The sequence below is a fragment of the Cebus imitator genome, unplaced genomic scaffold (genome assembly GCF_001604975.1).
Source record: "Cebus imitator isolate Cc_AM_T3 unplaced genomic scaffold, Cebus_imitator-1.0 Scaffold379, whole genome shotgun sequence".
NCBI lineage: Eukaryota > Metazoa > Chordata > Mammalia > Primates > Cebidae > Cebus > Cebus imitator.
In genome coordinates this window covers 442,060-458,957 of record NW_016107694.1, presented here as the reverse complement: position 1 = coordinate 458,957, position 16,898 = coordinate 442,060, and the positions used below count along the sequence as shown (strand labels likewise).

Below are 16,898 nucleotides of genomic sequence, written 5' to 3'. Positions count from 1 at the left end.
TTTTAGTAGAGACAGGGTTTCACCATGTTGACCAGGATGGTCTTGATCTCTCAACCTCGTGATCCACCCGCCTCGGCCTCCCAAAGTGCTGGGATTACAGGCTTGAGCCACTGCGCCCGGCTAGTTTTGTATTTTTTGTAGAAGTGGTGTTTTGCCATGTTGCCTAGACTAGCCTTGAACTGCTGAGCTCAAGTAGTCCACCTGCCTAGGCTTCCCAAAGTGCTGGGATTACAAGCATTAGCCACTATGCCCAGCCTCTCCCTACCAGTTTCCATCTGTTCTTCAAGGCCCAGCTGCAGTTGTGCTTCAACCGTAAAGCCTTCCCTAGCTCCTCAGCTAGAGTTATATACTGTAACACCTAGCGTGATGTTTCATGTTTAATGGAAACTATGCAATTGCCTTTTTTTTTTTTTTTTGAGATAAAGTCTCTCTCTTGTGCCCCAGGCTGGAGTGCAATGGCACAATCTCCGCTCACTGCAACCTCCACCTCCTAGGTTCAAACGATTCTCTTGCCTCAGCCTCCCGAGTGGCTGGGACTACAGGTGCCTGCCACCACGCGCAGCTAATTTTTGTCTTTTTAGTAGAGACGGGATTTCACCACGTTGGCCAGGCTGGTCTCAAACTCCTGACCTCAGGTGTGAACCACCGTGCCTGGTCATATTTTTTTATTTTTATTTTATTTTTATTTTTTTAGAGATGGGGTTTCACCTTGTTGGTCAGGCTGATTTCAAACCCCTGACCTCAGGTGATCCACCTGCCTCGGCCTCCCAAAGTGCTAGAATTACAGGCGTGAGCCACTGCACTCGGCCTTTATTTATTTTTTGAGTCAGGTTCTCACTCAGTCATCCAGGCTGGAGTGCAGTGGAGTGATGTTGGCTCACTGCAACCCCTGCCTCCCAGGCTCCAGCAATCCTCCCACCTTAGCCTCCTGAGTAGCTGGGACCACAGGCACACATCACACCTCGCTATGCCATATTTTTTAGATTGGAATGTTCTAGTATCACCATTTCATGTGGTTCTGTCTAATCATTCAGCAAGTATCTGAGTGTCTGCCCATTATATTAGGAGCACAGAACTTATTACTAGTGGTCACACACATAGAAGGTACATTATAAATAGTACTGGAACAGAACAGTGTAGTTGATTCTCTTTATCTGCAGAAGTTCTATAAAGTTCCCACTGAATTAGCCAGTACTAAACTAGTGCTCCTAGGGAAAATGCAAAGTTTGGTCCAAGCCTCTGGTCACAATATTTTCACCAGTACAGTATACAGTACATAGTCTTGTTTTATGTCTGTTTCTGTTTAAAGACATTTAATGTAGTCGATTCATTAACATTGAACTTATGCCTGAACAAAGCTTATCTAATGCATTATTATCTTTGTAAGGTATATCACAGCCTTCTTAAACTTATAGGAGTGCTAAGCAGCACTTCAGCACTACCTTTGGGGACCGTTTTAAACAGCAAAATCACCAAAAAAAGCACCTCAAAAAATGCAAAATATGTGACACTAAATAGTCCTCAGAAAGGACACTTAGAGTGACAAGAGCTGAAATAAGAAGGTGGAGTATTGCCTTGACCTCAGCTGGGACTTTGTAGCTCTGTGCATGTGCATGTCCACAGATGACCATGAAAGCACCTCAAGTATTGATTTTAGAGTGAAAATAAATTTAATTTTAAATAAATTTTAGTGAATAGGTAAATTCACTAATACAGAATCCATTAATAATGGGGAACAACTGTATATTAGTCCCTGTCTGTATCTATACTGTTCTGTCATCTCCAGTACCTCATGTGTAGATGGATATTTGATTTCTCTGATTGGGAGTCTGATATTTATTTTGAACATTTAAAAATTATCTCAAACTTAGCCGGGCGCGGTGGCTCACGCCTGTAATCCCAGCACTTTGGGAGGCTGAGGCGGGTGGATCACGAGGTCAAGAGATCAAGACCATCCTGGTCAACATGGTGAAACCCCGTCTCTACTAAAAATACAAAAAATTAGCTGGGCATGGTGGTGTGTGCCTGTAGTCCGGGCTGAGGCAAGAGAATTGCCTGAACCCAGGAGGCGGAGGTTGCGGTGAGCCAAGATCGTGCCATTGCACTCCAGCCTGGGTAACAAGAGCGAAACTCTGTCTCAAAAAAAAAAAAATTATCTCAAACTTTTAACATCTCCAAAACAGAACCTGTTATTTCTTGCCTTCTCCCAGTCTTTCCCTTTTCTGTAAGTGGCAAATTACTCTACCATTCAGTTATTTAAGCCAAAAATAGGAGAATCATCTTTGATTCTAATCTTTCCTCTTGCCTCCTCATATCTTCCTCATCTTATATCTAACCCATCAGCAAAGTACCATCAATTTTATCTCCAAAATATATATTCAATCTGACTACTTTTTCTAGTGTCGCCTTAGCTCCCCTAACCTGCAGCAGTAGCCTTCCTTTTATTGCCTCCAGTCCCTTCTCAGTGTGCTAGTAATGAGTTTTTTCAAAGCAAATCACTATGCTGTCTAAAACCAACACTTCAGTAGCTTTTGCATTTAAAATCTAAATCTCTTTCTGTGGCCTGTATGGCCCCAAACCTGCTTTTCTTTGTAAGCTGAATTTGAGTTAGTTTCTCCTCATTTGCTACCGTCAACTACACTGATCTTTTTTCAGTTCTTCAAACTCTTTCACAACCCAGTGCCTTTACATGAGCTATTATTAACACTTCTGGAACAATCTTTCCCGCACTGTTCTCATCAGCCTTTAGTTTTCACCTTAAAAGTTGCCTTCCCTGAAAATCCTTTCCTGATCACCCTATTTGAAATAGACATCCCTTTCTATTTTGTCTCAGCTCCTTAGATGTTTTCTTCATAGTAGTTATCACAGCTTGTATATTATTTGTTTGCTTATCCCTTTACTTTTTTGGATTCTCTCCCTCCCCAGATTGTAAACCAGTGGCAAACTGCCTGGCGCATTAGTGCCTTTGGTAATTATTTGTTGAGCTAAATGCTGAATGAAGTGGCTAAAATAACATCTCACAGTTAATTGGGTAATCTGTTATTGAGCTAAATAAATTTGTCTCAATATATTCCCAATAGAATTGTGTTTTTTATATAGGTAATGGTTTTGCTGGTAATATTAAAAGCAAATTATATCACTTGCCACCTAGAGTTTTGTTTTTACCTTTAAGTCACTCTTTGTCAATTTTAATTCTTAAAATAATAATCGGGCAGGCGAAATGGCTCACGCCTGTAATTCTTGCACTTTGGGAGGCCAAGGCGGGTGGATCACAAGGTCAAGAGATAGAAACCATCCTGGCCAACATGGTGAAACACTGTCTCTACTAGAAATACAATAATTAGCTGCGTGTGGTGGCACACACCTGTAGGCTGAGGCAGGAGAATTGCTTGAACATGGCAGGTGGAGGTTGCAGTGAGCCAAGATCGTACCACTGACTGCGCTTCATCGTTGCAACACAGTGAGACTCTGTCTCAAAGAAAAAAAAAAGAACAATTATTTGCTCAAAATATTCCAAATTCCAAATGGCAGGTAAACAAATATTTGTGATTTTATAGAATAGGAATCTTGAGATTCAGAAAAATTAAGTGACGTATTTACTGTCATGGAGCAAAGGAATTTCAAAGGCAAAACAATATCCTAATTTCTAATCTGAGAACTCTAGTTTCGATGGCATGTTCCAGGATATTAAATTGCATTCAGAGAACAAATTCGATATTTCCAGTGAGTTTTAGCTTTATTGCTTTTAATAATTTATAAGTCATAAGTTTCTGCTGAAAATTATAATGACCTTACAAAAGCTCCAGAATTTTGGCTCCATTTGTTTGGTTATGGAACAGGATTTTTTAAATCTTTTCATTTTATTCTGCCAGAGGCCTAGCATAAAAGACTTTTAATAGTTCTGACAGAAAAGACCTTGAGTAGTTGTGCCCATCTTAGATACCAAGAACAACAGTAAACCCTATAAACTTTCATTTTTGTTGTGCTTTGGCATTATTGATTAGGGTACTGTTTCAAATTGCTCTAAAATCCCTGAGAGTATTTTTAAATTATTATTCAAGCATAATTCAAGCAATTAGTATTCAAGCAAAAAAAGAGATTTAAGTAAGGAATTGGTGTTATTTGGTCAGTTTTAAAATGCACTTTGTTTTCTCTCCAGCTATGCTAGTAGTTTTCAAACTGTTCTATAGAATGCCAGGCTTCCCAGAAGGCATCTATCAGCGTGTCTTAAATATCTTTCTTCTGTCAAAGAAAGAATTACACAGATGTGTATTTGCTGTATCACTTGTAGTCTTTATCATACCCATCAGATGTAAAATATTGAGAACCAGTGCTTATATTTATTTTTTCAGAAATCATCTTTGGCATAACTTGGCCATGTGACAGTTATCACCATCTCCCTATCTCATAAAGGTAACCTGAGCAGCCCTGCTGCAGTAGACAGTTTGGAATCCTGAGTTGAATTTTTGGCTGTTTAGAAAGTACAAGGATCCTTACCACTAAAGGACATATCTCAGTATATACTAACGTTTTGCAAATTTGAACCATAGGTTATGTGTGTAATATTGTTCTCTCAGTTATTAAGAGTTTGAAATTGGAGTTAAGCTGTGTCTAAACCTGTGGTTTATATGTATGTTTAGCTTATGTAGTTCATATGTGCATAACATTTGGCAGGGGAAAAAGTTTGCAGTTTCAAACTGTCAAGAAATTGGTCTATGTTGAATTTCTTCTAAGAACATTTCACAACTAAACCAAACGTACCAAAACTGGTCTTGTCCATTAAATGAGATAATGCATGTAATATATCTAGGAAGTACTTGGAAATTATTATTGTTAGACCGTCTTATATTCTAACCTATCAGCTGCAGTGATGCTTCTTCTGAATTTCCTAATTTCTTGCCTTTTATCTTTTTTTTTTATTAATTATACTATAAGTTCTGGCATACATATGCAGAACGTGCAGGGTTGTTACATGGGTATACATGTGCCATGGTGGTTTGTTGCACCCATCAACCTGTCATCTAGGTTTTAAGCCCCGCATGCATTAGGTATTTGTCCTAATGCTGTCTTGCCTTTTATCTTTTTTATGATGAGGATAATATACAGGCGTGCTGGGCTCACGCTGTAATCCCAGCACTTTGGGAGGCCGAGGCGGGTGGATCACAAGATCAAGAGATAGAGACCATCCTGGCCAACATGGTGAAACCCTGTCTTTACTAAAAATTCTAAGAACATTTCACAACTAAAGCAGACTTACCAAAACTAGGTCTTGTCCATTAAATGAGATAGTACATGTAATGTATCTAGGAAGTACTTGGAAATTATTATTGTTAGACTGTCTTATAGTCTAACCTATCAGCTACTATGATGCTACTTCTGAATTTCCTAATTTCTTGCCTTTTATCTTTTTTGTTTTTCAGTTTTTAGAATTATATGTTATCTACTAAGACTGTGTGTGTATATATATGTATATATGTACACACACACCATCCCTCCTATATGCTCAGTATAACTTTTAGCTAATAAAATTGAGATTCTGGCCAGGCACGGTGACTCACACAGGTAATCTCAGCACTTTAGGAGGCCAAGGCAGGTGGATTGCTTGAGCTCAGGAGTTTGAGACTAACTGGGCAACATGGCAAAACCCTGTCTCTACAAACAATTAGCTGGGCATGGTGATGTGCGCCTATAGTCCCAGCTACTTCGGAGGCTGAGGTAGGAAGATTACTTGAGCCTGGGAGGAGGAAGTTGCAGTGAGCCAAACCGAGATCATGCACCACCGTACTCTAGCGTAGGCAATGGAGCCAGACCCTGTCGCAAAAGAAAAAAAAAAAGATTCCAGCGTTTGTCCAGGGTGAAACACATTTGGGATCTCAATGCTGGTCTCTCAGCTTACTTTCAAAACCCGTACTCTTGAGAGTGTGAGGTATGTGTTATTGTATACCTGTCTTCCTTTACTAGGTTCTAAGCTTCTTGAGGGCAGGCACTGAGCCTTACTTATCTTTGTTTCAAGGTGTTAAGGGTTCTGCATATCACTCTAAGTGAATATTGTGTAATTTTCTTAGAAAACAGCAATTTTTTAAAAAGAAAGAGCATTACAATGCTGCCTCTAGAACAAGCCTGGACTATTTTTTAGCCTCTGAAAGGATATATTTACTGATTATTTTTAATCCATTAACTTTCCAAAACAATTTGCATCTGGAGCATTGGACCTGGTAGATACATGTCCAGGCCCTTTTGACCACCAGGAGTTAACAGTTATCTGAGCTTGCTAATATAAAAAATGACCCAAATGCTTGAACGTGGGAATAAAGGGTATAGGCCGTCATAGCTTTGGAGAGGAAAGGATATTAGAAGGGAAGATGGGCCAGGTGTGGTGCCTTATACTTGTAATCCCAGCACTTTGGGAGGCCAAAGTAGGAAGATCGCTTGAGCCCAGAAGTTCAAGACCAGCCTCGGCAATATAGTGAGACCCCATCTACCAAAAGTTTAAGAAAAAATTTAAAAAGAAGGGAAAAACTGTTTCTGGAGCAAGTATGCTTTCGCATGCTCTGTCATTTGCTGTAATTCTAACAAGAAATTTGTAAGACAAAATACCTATTTTTCTCACATTTACAAATGATAAAATCAAGGATTAAGTAGAGGAAAATGCTTAAAATCACAGCTATTAAATATGGAAGCCCATGGTCTTCTCATATTCCGTTTTTGGGGGCTGGTTGGTATCCTGCCCTTCTAGTTTCTAAACCTGAGAAGTTTCTAGGTAATTTGAATCACGATCTTTACATGTGGGGGCTAGAAATACATTTACATAACTAAATGAAAATAGGGTTCTAAGTGATCTCATTTTAGAAGTTAGTATTAAACTTTATATATGCTTACCTCTTGCAAGTTGGAGTCAGTTTTAACAAGTAAAGAGTGCTCAAATGAAGTCTGTTATTAAGCATACTTCTTATTGTGAACTTTAAAACTCCTTGAGGCAGAAACTCCTTTCACATGTCCTTGTTCCTACAGCCCTTAGCCTAATGGCTGGTACTTGAGTACTTAAACATTTATGGAATTGAGGCCAGGTGTGGTGGCTCACACCTGTAATCCCAGCACTTTGGGAGGCTGAGGCAAGCGGGTTACTTGAGGCCAGGAGTTCCAGACCAGCCTAGGCAGCATGACGGAACCCCGTCTCTATTAAAAATACAAAAATTAGCCAAGCATGATGACATGCGCCTAACAGTGAGACACAGGAACCACTTGAACCCAGGAGGTGGAGACTGCAGTAAGCCAAGGTTGTGCCACTAGACCCCCGTCTCAAAAAAAAAAAAAGAAAAAAGATTATAGAATTGTGTGAAATTAATAAATTGAGATTGACTAGCTTGAACAATTTTATTTTCTTGAAATCAAGAATCATGAAATAAGCTCCTTCTCTTCTGCTGTGTGCCCCCCTCTTCCATTCTGTTTTCCCTGATATATATAGATATCTTCATTCTGGTTTACTACCACCCCTGCCAGTGCATACACACAAACTGTTCTTTCCTGCATGCATTTTAAACAAAGAAAGATCCAGGTGTTGGGGGGAAGGGTATGGAAGAAAATTATAATAATAAGGTAAACATGGTGATGTCTACAAGGAGTTTATCCATCTAAATAAAATTATTATATCATTTTTCTGTTAGTTGATTTTTATCAAATTTGAAAGTCATCTTTGGTCTAACTTAAAATACATATTGTAAGCTATATATGAAATTAACTTTGATTGGCCCTGGTGGGGAAGACCTTAAAGTTCTCGAAGGAATTTTAAACTGGGGTGCAATGAGAGGCCCATGTACTTGCTAATCTGTAGAAATCCACTATATATATTAAAGTTCCATGACCAAAGAAAAATACTTTTTTTCCCTTTTTTTTGAGACAGGGTCTCACTTTGTTGCCCAGGCTACAGTGCGGTGGTGTAATCACAGCTCACTGCAGCCTTGACGTTCGAGGCTGAAGTGATCCTACCATCTCAGTCCCCTGAGTAGCTGGGACTATAGAGGCATGCCACCACACACAGCTAATTTTTTAAATTATTTTTTGTAGAGACAGGGCCTCTCTGTGTTACCCAGGCTGGCCTTGAACTTCTGAGCTCTTGTTGATCCTCTTGCCTTGACTTCCCAAAGTGCTGAAATTACAGCCATGAGCCACTGTGCCTGACCAACAATACTTTTATATAAAACCCATATTGATAATAATAAGGGTAGACACATTAGATTTGAAGTTTTGGCTTGTTAGTTACTTTTCATGTAAGCATATCTATATAATATGCTCCCATTTAGGGATTTGCTAATTAAAATCTGATTAGCGATTTTCCAGGGCAAGGCCTTCTTGACTAGCTATTGGCAAAATTAGAAGGACACATTGGTTCTGCTGTATAAAGGAGAGCCACCTTAGTGCATTCTTTTTTCTTGCAACCCAAAAATTATATTGACTACTTTTGGGATAGGAGGCTTATTGTTTCATGGTATCAGGCATGTGTGGGTAGTTGCCGATTACTTCTGGAATCCCAGTAGTGATGAGAGCTATATAAATCCCAGGAGTTTAATGGAAAATTGGGAGATCTACACAGGTCAGAGAGAACAGCTGCTGTTACAGCTATTACATAGTTTGATGTTGCAAAGAAGGATCTAAAATTGGCACTATAGATAGGAGCATGTGCGCACCTTTGACTTGCTGATCATTTCAGAGCCTCTGAAAGTAGAAACCGAGTGTTCCTGAATCTATGGGAATGCAGTTGGTCACTGATGAAGGACTTCAGACTTTGTATTGTTTAAAGATTAGAATGTTTCATGTTTCATTTGGGAGGCTACATCAATATCTTTTGCAATTGGTCTCAAATAAAAGGCATTGAACTTGGTAAGTTTTTAAGACAGTTTTTGATCACGATTTCTAATTTTCTTAGTATTTAGTAAATGAATCCAAGTGACTCAGTGTCATTTAAATGAGTAAAATAAGGTGGTACAGTGTGGTGTATAAGTGATTATGATGGAGAGTTTCCTGAAGGGAATTACCTAGATGTAGGATCCAAAAGGGGATTAATTAAATGAAGTTTAGCAGATCTAAGTTCTGTGTGTTGCCAGTTGAAGAGATGGGAGATTGTGGAATTGAAGCTGCAAGATCATTCCGTTGGTGTAAGCCTTACGTAGAAAGGCATGGCCACAGGAAAATCAGAAAAGGTAAGTTTGGCCAGAGAAGATGGTGATATGAACCAAAAGTAGCATATGAGAAGATGATATTAGAAAGTAAAATTAAATGAAGCTTTGTATTCCTAATGTAGATATGGCCCCAAGTTCACATTCCATTCTGAGGTTTCTTACCTTTACTCACATACCACCTCCCTCTTCCTTCCCTTGTCCATTATGCGTAAATACGTAGAAGAGAGATTAGAAGAGGCAACATTAGAAGTGGCGAGACGGCACAGAAGAAAAAAAAACACATCAAGAGTAAGGAAACCTGGTTTTAGCATCAGCTGTCTGACTTTAACAAGTTGCTTAAGACCCAGCAGATTAAATTTGGATTAATTAGGAATTTAACCAGCTAAAAAAACAGCTTTTGTTTTGATTTTCTGCCACAAATCTTTGTAAAGCCTACAAACTGGATTTGAGAATATAATGGTCTCTTTTTCCAATTTTGTATCCCTGATCATTGTTAACAAATGCATGTTAAGTCACATTATAGAAACTTAGAACATTTTGTGTTGTTTTCTTGAGTATAGCTCTGCTGTAATGAGTAGGTAGCTGGTAAAAGTGTGTTCTACAAGAACTGAAAATAAAGCTATTGAAACTAGTGTATTGATTTACTAACATATTGAATTTGAGGGGAATGCACAAGTGAAAAAATGTTGTAGGATCCAGAAAGAGGGTTAGAGTACAGATACCTAGGTCCCATTCTACAGACTTCTCGGTCTGGTGATAGAGCTCAGAAATTATTATTTAAAAAGTAAAAGAGGCTGGGTGCAGTGGCTCACACCTATAATTCCAGAACTTTGGGAGGCTGAGATGGGTGGATCACCTGAGGTCAGGAGTTGAAGACCAGCCTGACCAACATGGTAAAACCCCGTCTCTACTAAAAATACAAAAATTAGCCAGGCGTGGTGGCACACACCTGTAATCGGGAGTCTGAGGCAGGAGAATTGCTTGAACCTGGAAGGCAGAGGTTGTGATGAGCCAAGATTGCCCCATTGCACTCTAGCCTAGGCAACAAGAGTGAAACTCCATCTCAAAAAAAAAAAAAAAAGAAAAAGAAAAAAAAGTACGATTCTGGCTAAACGCCAGATTTGGGAATCACAGACTTGAGTCTGCTCATGAGCACCTCTAACTACTGTCTGTCATTTTATTTTAGAAATGTTAGGAAAGCTTCTGTAGCCTTTTTTAGGCTGTGGCAATGGGTTGGAAAGCTTCTTATTCCCAGAACAGCAGAGCCATGAAATTACAGAATTGGAGATTCCATTAGAGATTGCCCAACATTCGTTTGTTTATGTATCATCTATGGCTGCTTTTATGCTTCAGTGGAGGAACTATGTAGTTGCAACAAAGACATATGGCCCAATAAAAATAAAAGAACAAAGACATATGGCCCATAAAACCTAAAATAGTTTGTTTTGTTTTGTTTTTGCTGAGCACTGTTGATGGCAATCAATAAAATTTTTTTTTTAATTTTATTTTGCCATACAGCCTGACTATGTTTGTAGATAAAATATTTTCCATCTGGCTCTTTACAGAAAGTGTGCTGACTTTTGAGTAGATCGTACCTGTCACTTTATAGATGTAGAAGTAAGTCTCAGAGACAATGAGTGGAATGTTCCCAGATTACACAGTTAATTGGTGGTCAAATTGTAAATACAGTTTCATTCTCCTTTTAACTGCCTCCACGGGACTAATACCTGAGTGAGATAAGAAAATTTGTGGTACAGAATTTTATGAGTTCATTGTATAATCTATCAACTCTTACATAACGTTGGTTTACAAAAGCCTTTTTAATTTAGGTACAGAGGTAGGATTTGATTGTAGTATATATGGTTTCCTAAGTATAAATCTTTGCCTTGATCTGCCACGCAGTTTGATAATATGATACTTTTTGTTGCCTGTGCAGCCAAATGGGCGGACTGTTGAAGTGGCTGAGGGTGAAACTGTTCGAACACCTTTAAGTGTAACAGCAAAGCAGCCACCAGAGATTGACAAGAAAAATGAAAAGGTAAGTTTGGGAGCGTATGAAATTGTATCCAAGGCTCTTAATAGAGAGAATGACATGTAAGAATGATGCTTTTCTGTTTCATAAGATTGTATGTATACCCCTCATTTAAAGAAAACTCTGAAAATCTGAATTAGCCATAGTGGATTGGTGGTAAAAGTTTAACTGAGTTGTTTTTGTTTTTTTAAAGGAAGGTTGTATCACCAAATATTTTAAACATTGCTGTGGCAATACTAAATATTATGCCAAAAACAGTTCATTCACAACTTGAACATCTTTTGTGTAAGTTTCCAGATATATAACATATGTACCTTTTATTCAAAAATAGAACTGTAGAATTGTGTTACCTTTGTTAATAGGGCACATCTAGCATGAAAACCTTGGCAAAATTGTTCAGTGGTGTTTAGTGTTGAAATAGATTTCTGTTGTGTTGGAGATATAATTGGTAAAAGTCTACTTACTATACATAGGTTAATTAAAATTGTCTACTTACTAGACATAGATTAACTTCATTTAACAAAAGAAAATGTGGGCTGGGTGCTATGGCTCAAGCCTGTAATCCTAGAACTTTGGTAGGCCAAAGTAGGCAGATTGCTTGAGCCCACGAGTTCAAGACCAGCCTGGGCAACATGGAGAAACCTTGTCTCTACAAAAAATACAAATATTAGCCAGGCTTGGTGGTATGTACCTGTAGTCCTAGCTACTCAGGAGGCTGAGGTGGGAAGGATTGGTTTCACTGAGCCAAGATTGTGCTAATCCACTTCAGCCTGGACAACCAAGACCCTGTCTCAAAAAAAAAAAAAAAAAAAAAAAAATGCAGATGTGCACTTTCATTTGGATATGCACTTTTCCAAGTAAGACAGTCTATAATAACACATAAATGGTACATTCCTGGGATTTTATTAATTTTCCAGTTGCTTGGTGTTAGAATGGACTCATTTTTACTTGACTTAATCTAGCTTAGAAGTAGGCAAAATAAGAAATTCTTAACAGTGGTTCCTTCAACTGTGAGAAAACACTTTATTCAGTTCCCTTTTGTTCATTGAATTACTCTCCATTTCCCTCTTTTTTTTTTTTTTTTTTTTTTTTTTTTTTTTTTTTTTTTTTTTTTTTTTTTTAATGTAGAGACGGATGTCATTATGTTGCCCAGGCTAGTCTTGAACTTCTGAGCACAAGTGATCCTCTCTTGCCTCAGCTTCCCAAAGTGCTGGGGTTACAGGCATCAGACACCACATCCAGTGCCGCCCCCACCCCTTTTTTTAAAATCCTGTTTATGTATAGCCCCTTTTCAAGGGAAAAACAAAAAACCAAAAAACACTGATAGGTAAGTGGTTTCTAGGAACCACAATGCAGCAGCTCTAGCTTCTTGGAATAGTGGTATGAAATGGTTGCTTCTGGCTGGGTACGGTGGCCCATGCCTGTAATCCCACCACTTTGGCAGGCTGAGCTGGATGGATTGAAGTCAGGAGTTCGAGACCAGCCTGGCCAACATGGTGAAACCCCATCTTTACTAAAAATACGAAATTAGTTGGGCATGGTGGTACGCACCCGTAATCCCAGCTACTTGGGAGGCTGAGGCACGAGAATCACTTGAACCTGGGAGGCCAAGGTTGCAGTGAGCCAAGATTGTGCCTCTGCACTCCATCCTGGGTGACAGAGCAAGACCCCATCTCAAAATAAAAATAATAGTTATAATAATAATAAAGGCTCTTTGACATCCTTAATACATTTTAAGAATCTAAAAGAGTATCCTGTAACCCAGAGGTTTGAGAATTGTTCTGGGAGAGATCAAAGTCTAGAAAGTCAAAAACAAAATAATTTTGAGGCAACATACATTTAAACAAGTATAAGCTAGAACAACTCTTAGCAAAATAGAATATCTGCATGCCCAGAGAGTTTATATACATGTGTATTTTCCTTCCATAATACACCTTAGAAAGTATGGTTTAAAACTATAGGTTGGGAAACCATGGCCAAATCTAGTGCTCTGCCTGTTAAAGTTTTATGGAAACACAACCACACTTATTTATCAGTGGCTGCTTTTTACTATAGCGGTGGAGTTGGATAGTTGCAACAGAGAGGGCTTATGATCTGCAAAGCCTATATTTACTATGTGGCTCTTTTTTTCCCCTCTTCCTGAACCTATTAAACTCCCATTGTAGCCCTTTGGAGTCTTTAAATGTTTTATCTGAGTGCTTTGATACGTTCTCTGAGTCTTGGAATATTAACCTTTTGGGTTTTCTTGTGCCACAGAATTTATAGCCTCATGATTCCTTGGGTTCCCACCCAAGGAATTAGTTTTCAAGTTTCCCTTTAAGGTAAACAAAACCGTTTTTCTATAAAAGAGAATGCCTTACCAGGAAAATCGTATGCCTATAGACTTTTCTGTCTAAACTGCAAATAGTGGAACAGAGACTAGAACTTCTGCCGCAGTCAGTCATTTTTCCACTATACCTTGGTTTTACTACACAGGAAGTGGCAAGAGGGAATTGAAAAACAGTGAAACGGCAAGTTTGGTTTTAAACATACTTAGATTTAGGCAAAGATGCTATCTCATACTGGAAATAATTTATTAGTTTGTTGGGAACGCGACAACCATATGTGGGGAAAAGTTCAAAGCTAGATAAAAGGAGTTTTCAAGAGAGGTTTCTTCTAAATGTCTTAAGATTTTGAGTTGATAGCTATGCTGCTTGTGCCGTATACCATGTCTTATGAGCCCACACCACGCATATTTAAATAATTTAGTGACTTAGATGATAGATCATGAATACAAATATAGTAGTTCAGAGGTTTTATTTGAGTGGAGGGATGGAATAAGAGGTAGACACAGATGGAATGTAATGCAGTCTAATTTTAGGTTCTGTCATTGGTTACTCATATTAACTGAATACCTTCTATGTGCAAGGTACTACTATAGGCATTAGTAATACAATAATTGATAAAACAAGAGCCCCTAGTCTCTTGGAACTTCGTCGGGAAAACAGCTAAAAATAGAAGCATATTCTCTACTGTCTGTTGGTAAGTACTATGAAAGAAAACAGGCCAGGCATGGTAGCTCACATCTGTAATCCCAGCACTTCAGGAGGCCAAGAAGGGAGGATCTCTTGAGGCCAGGAGCTCAAGACAAGCCTGAGTCACATAGTGAGACCTCACCTGTATGAAAAAAAATGTTTAAATTTAGGCTGGGCATGGTGGCTCACACCTGTAATCCCAGCAGGTGGATCAACCTGAGGTCAGGAGTTTGAGACCAGCCTGACCAACATGATGAAACCCCATCTCTACTGAAAATACAAAAAATTGCTGAGCCTGGTAGCAGGCACCTGTAATCTCAGCTACTCAGGAAGCCAATGTAGAAGAATTGTTTGAACCCAGGAGGCGGAGGTTGCAGTGAGCTGAGATCATGCCATTGCACTCCAGCCTGGGCAAGAAGAGTGAAACTCCATCTCAAAAAAATAAAAAAAAATTGGCCAGGTGTGGTGGCTAACACCTGTAATGCCAGCACTTCGGGAGGCCAAGGCAGGCAGATGGTTTGAGCTCAGGAGTTTGAGACCAGCTTGGGCAACATGGCAGAACCCCATCTCTACAAAAAATATAAAAATTAGCCAGGCATGGTGGTACATACCTGTATTCCCAGATACTTGGGAGGCTAAGGTGTGAGCATCACTTGAGCCCAAGAGGCAGAGGTTGCAGTGAACCAAGATCATACACTCCAGCCTGGGCGGCAGAGCAAAGCCCTATCTCAAAAATCAATCAATAAATAAAATTTAAAAAATTAGCCGGGCATGGTGGCATGCACCTGTAGTCCCAGCTACTCAGGAGGCTGAGGTGGGAGGATCCCTTGAACCCCAGAATTTGAGACTGTGGCAAGATGTAATCCAGCCACTGCACTCCAGCCTGAATGACAGAGACCCTGTCTCTGAAAAGAACAAAAATGAAAAAATAATTAAACAGGGTAAGGAGATAGAGATAAAGTGCAGTTTGTGGGCACTTCCCTGTACCTGCAATTCTACTCCTACTTCTTCCATTTAGGAAAATAACAATAGTACCAAGTGGAATAACTTTGAATCTCCTTTAAGTTAAACCCCGCCAAAAAGGGGGAAATCAATTCCAGAACTTTCTACTTTTAAGGAGATTCGTGACAGTTTTCACACTGTCATCCTGACATTGTATCACAAGTTTACTAAGATATAGAGGACTGCTGGTTTAGGCAAAATAGAGAAATAAAACTTGTATATATATTTGGGACAAGTGAGAAAAATAAGTAGTGCCAAAATGTGAAGCAGTATAAAATAGGAACTTGCCATATTTGGGCAGAAAGTGGATGAAATTGACTCTAAGCAATTTTAATTTCATCAAGTACATTTAAAAACATTGTTACAATTACAGAAATGAAACAATGTTGACACATGGAAGTAGAAAAAACAAAAATCTCAGAAAATCGGACACTTTTTTCCATGAGTTAGTTAAAAACCTTATAAGTAGTCTGCAGACCAAAGCATCATAGCAAGAAACTACTCAGCATTTGTGTGTGCATGTGTGTGTGTGCATGCGTGTGTGTGCGCGTGTGCGAGAGAGACGGGGTCTTGCTCTGTCACCCAGGCTGACTGTACAGTGAAGTATGACTGAAGTTCACTGCAACCTTGATTTCTCGGCTCAAGGGATTGTCCCACCTGTTTCCCAAGTAGCTGGGACTACAGGCATGCACCACCACACCTGACTAATTTTTTTATTTTTTGTAGAGATGGGGTCTTACCACGTTGCCCAGGCTGGTCTTGAATACCTGGGCTCAAGTGATCCACCTGCCTTGGCCTCCCAAATTGTTGAGATTACAGGTGTGAGCTGTTGTGCCCAGCCAGCATTCCTTTTTTATTCATGCTCTAGTTCCTTTATCACTTCTTGTATTACCACCAAAGTCTTTAGATGTTTATAGGGCTATAAATATTAAAGATATCAATTTACCAAATCTTTAAGGACCAGTACTTCCAGAATAGAGAATTGGTAAATTGAGTAAGAATTATATTTAGGGCCGGGTACAGTGACTCACACCTGTAATCCCAACACTTTGGGAGGCTGAGGCGGGTGGATCACCTGAGGTCAGGATTTGAGACCCACCTGGCCAACATGGCGAAACCCAGTCTCTACTAAAAATACAAAAATTGGCCAGATGTGGTGGCAGGCACCTGTAGTTCCAGGTACTCAGGAGGCTGAGGCACAAGAATCGCTTGAACCCAGGAGGTGGGGGTCATAGTGTGCTGAGATTGTCCTACTGGACTCCAGCCTGGGTGACAGAACAAAAGTCTGTCTCAAAAAAAGAAAAGAATTATATTCAGGCCCAGTCACAGTGGCTCATGCCTGTAATCCCAGCACTTTGGGAGGCTGAGGTGAGCAAATCACTTGAGCTCAGGAATTTGAGAGCAGCCTGGGCAATGTGGCAAAACCCTCTCTCTTCAAAAAATAGAAAAATTAGCCCAGTGTGGTAGCATATGCCTGCAGTCCCAGCTCCTTGGGAGGCTGAGGTGGGAGGATGGCTTAAGCCCAGGAGGTAGCGGTTGCAGTGAGCCAAGAGCATGCCACTTGCACTCCAGCCTGGGTGACACAGCCTTGTCTCCAAAAAAAAGAGTTACATTCAGAACCTGGCTATTTACCTTGTATAAATGCTAATTGGAAAAAAGGTTATTATTTTTATT

General features: G+C 39.5%; 1 protein-coding gene across 4 annotated transcripts in view; it reads left to right on the top strand.

The window, feature by feature from the left end:
* The window catches only part of MTDH (metadherin), a 75,511-nt gene that overhangs the window by 6,458 nt on the left and 52,155 nt on the right, over window positions 1-16,898 (top strand). For all 4 annotated transcript variants that reach the window (XM_037731064.1, XM_017507581.1, XM_017507580.1 and 1 more), the window contains exon 2: window positions 11,113-11,214. In XM_037731064.1, coding sequence (XP_037586992.1) covers window positions 11,113-11,214 — 102 coding nt within the window. The remainder of the gene's footprint in view (window positions 1-11,112; window positions 11,215-16,898) is intronic.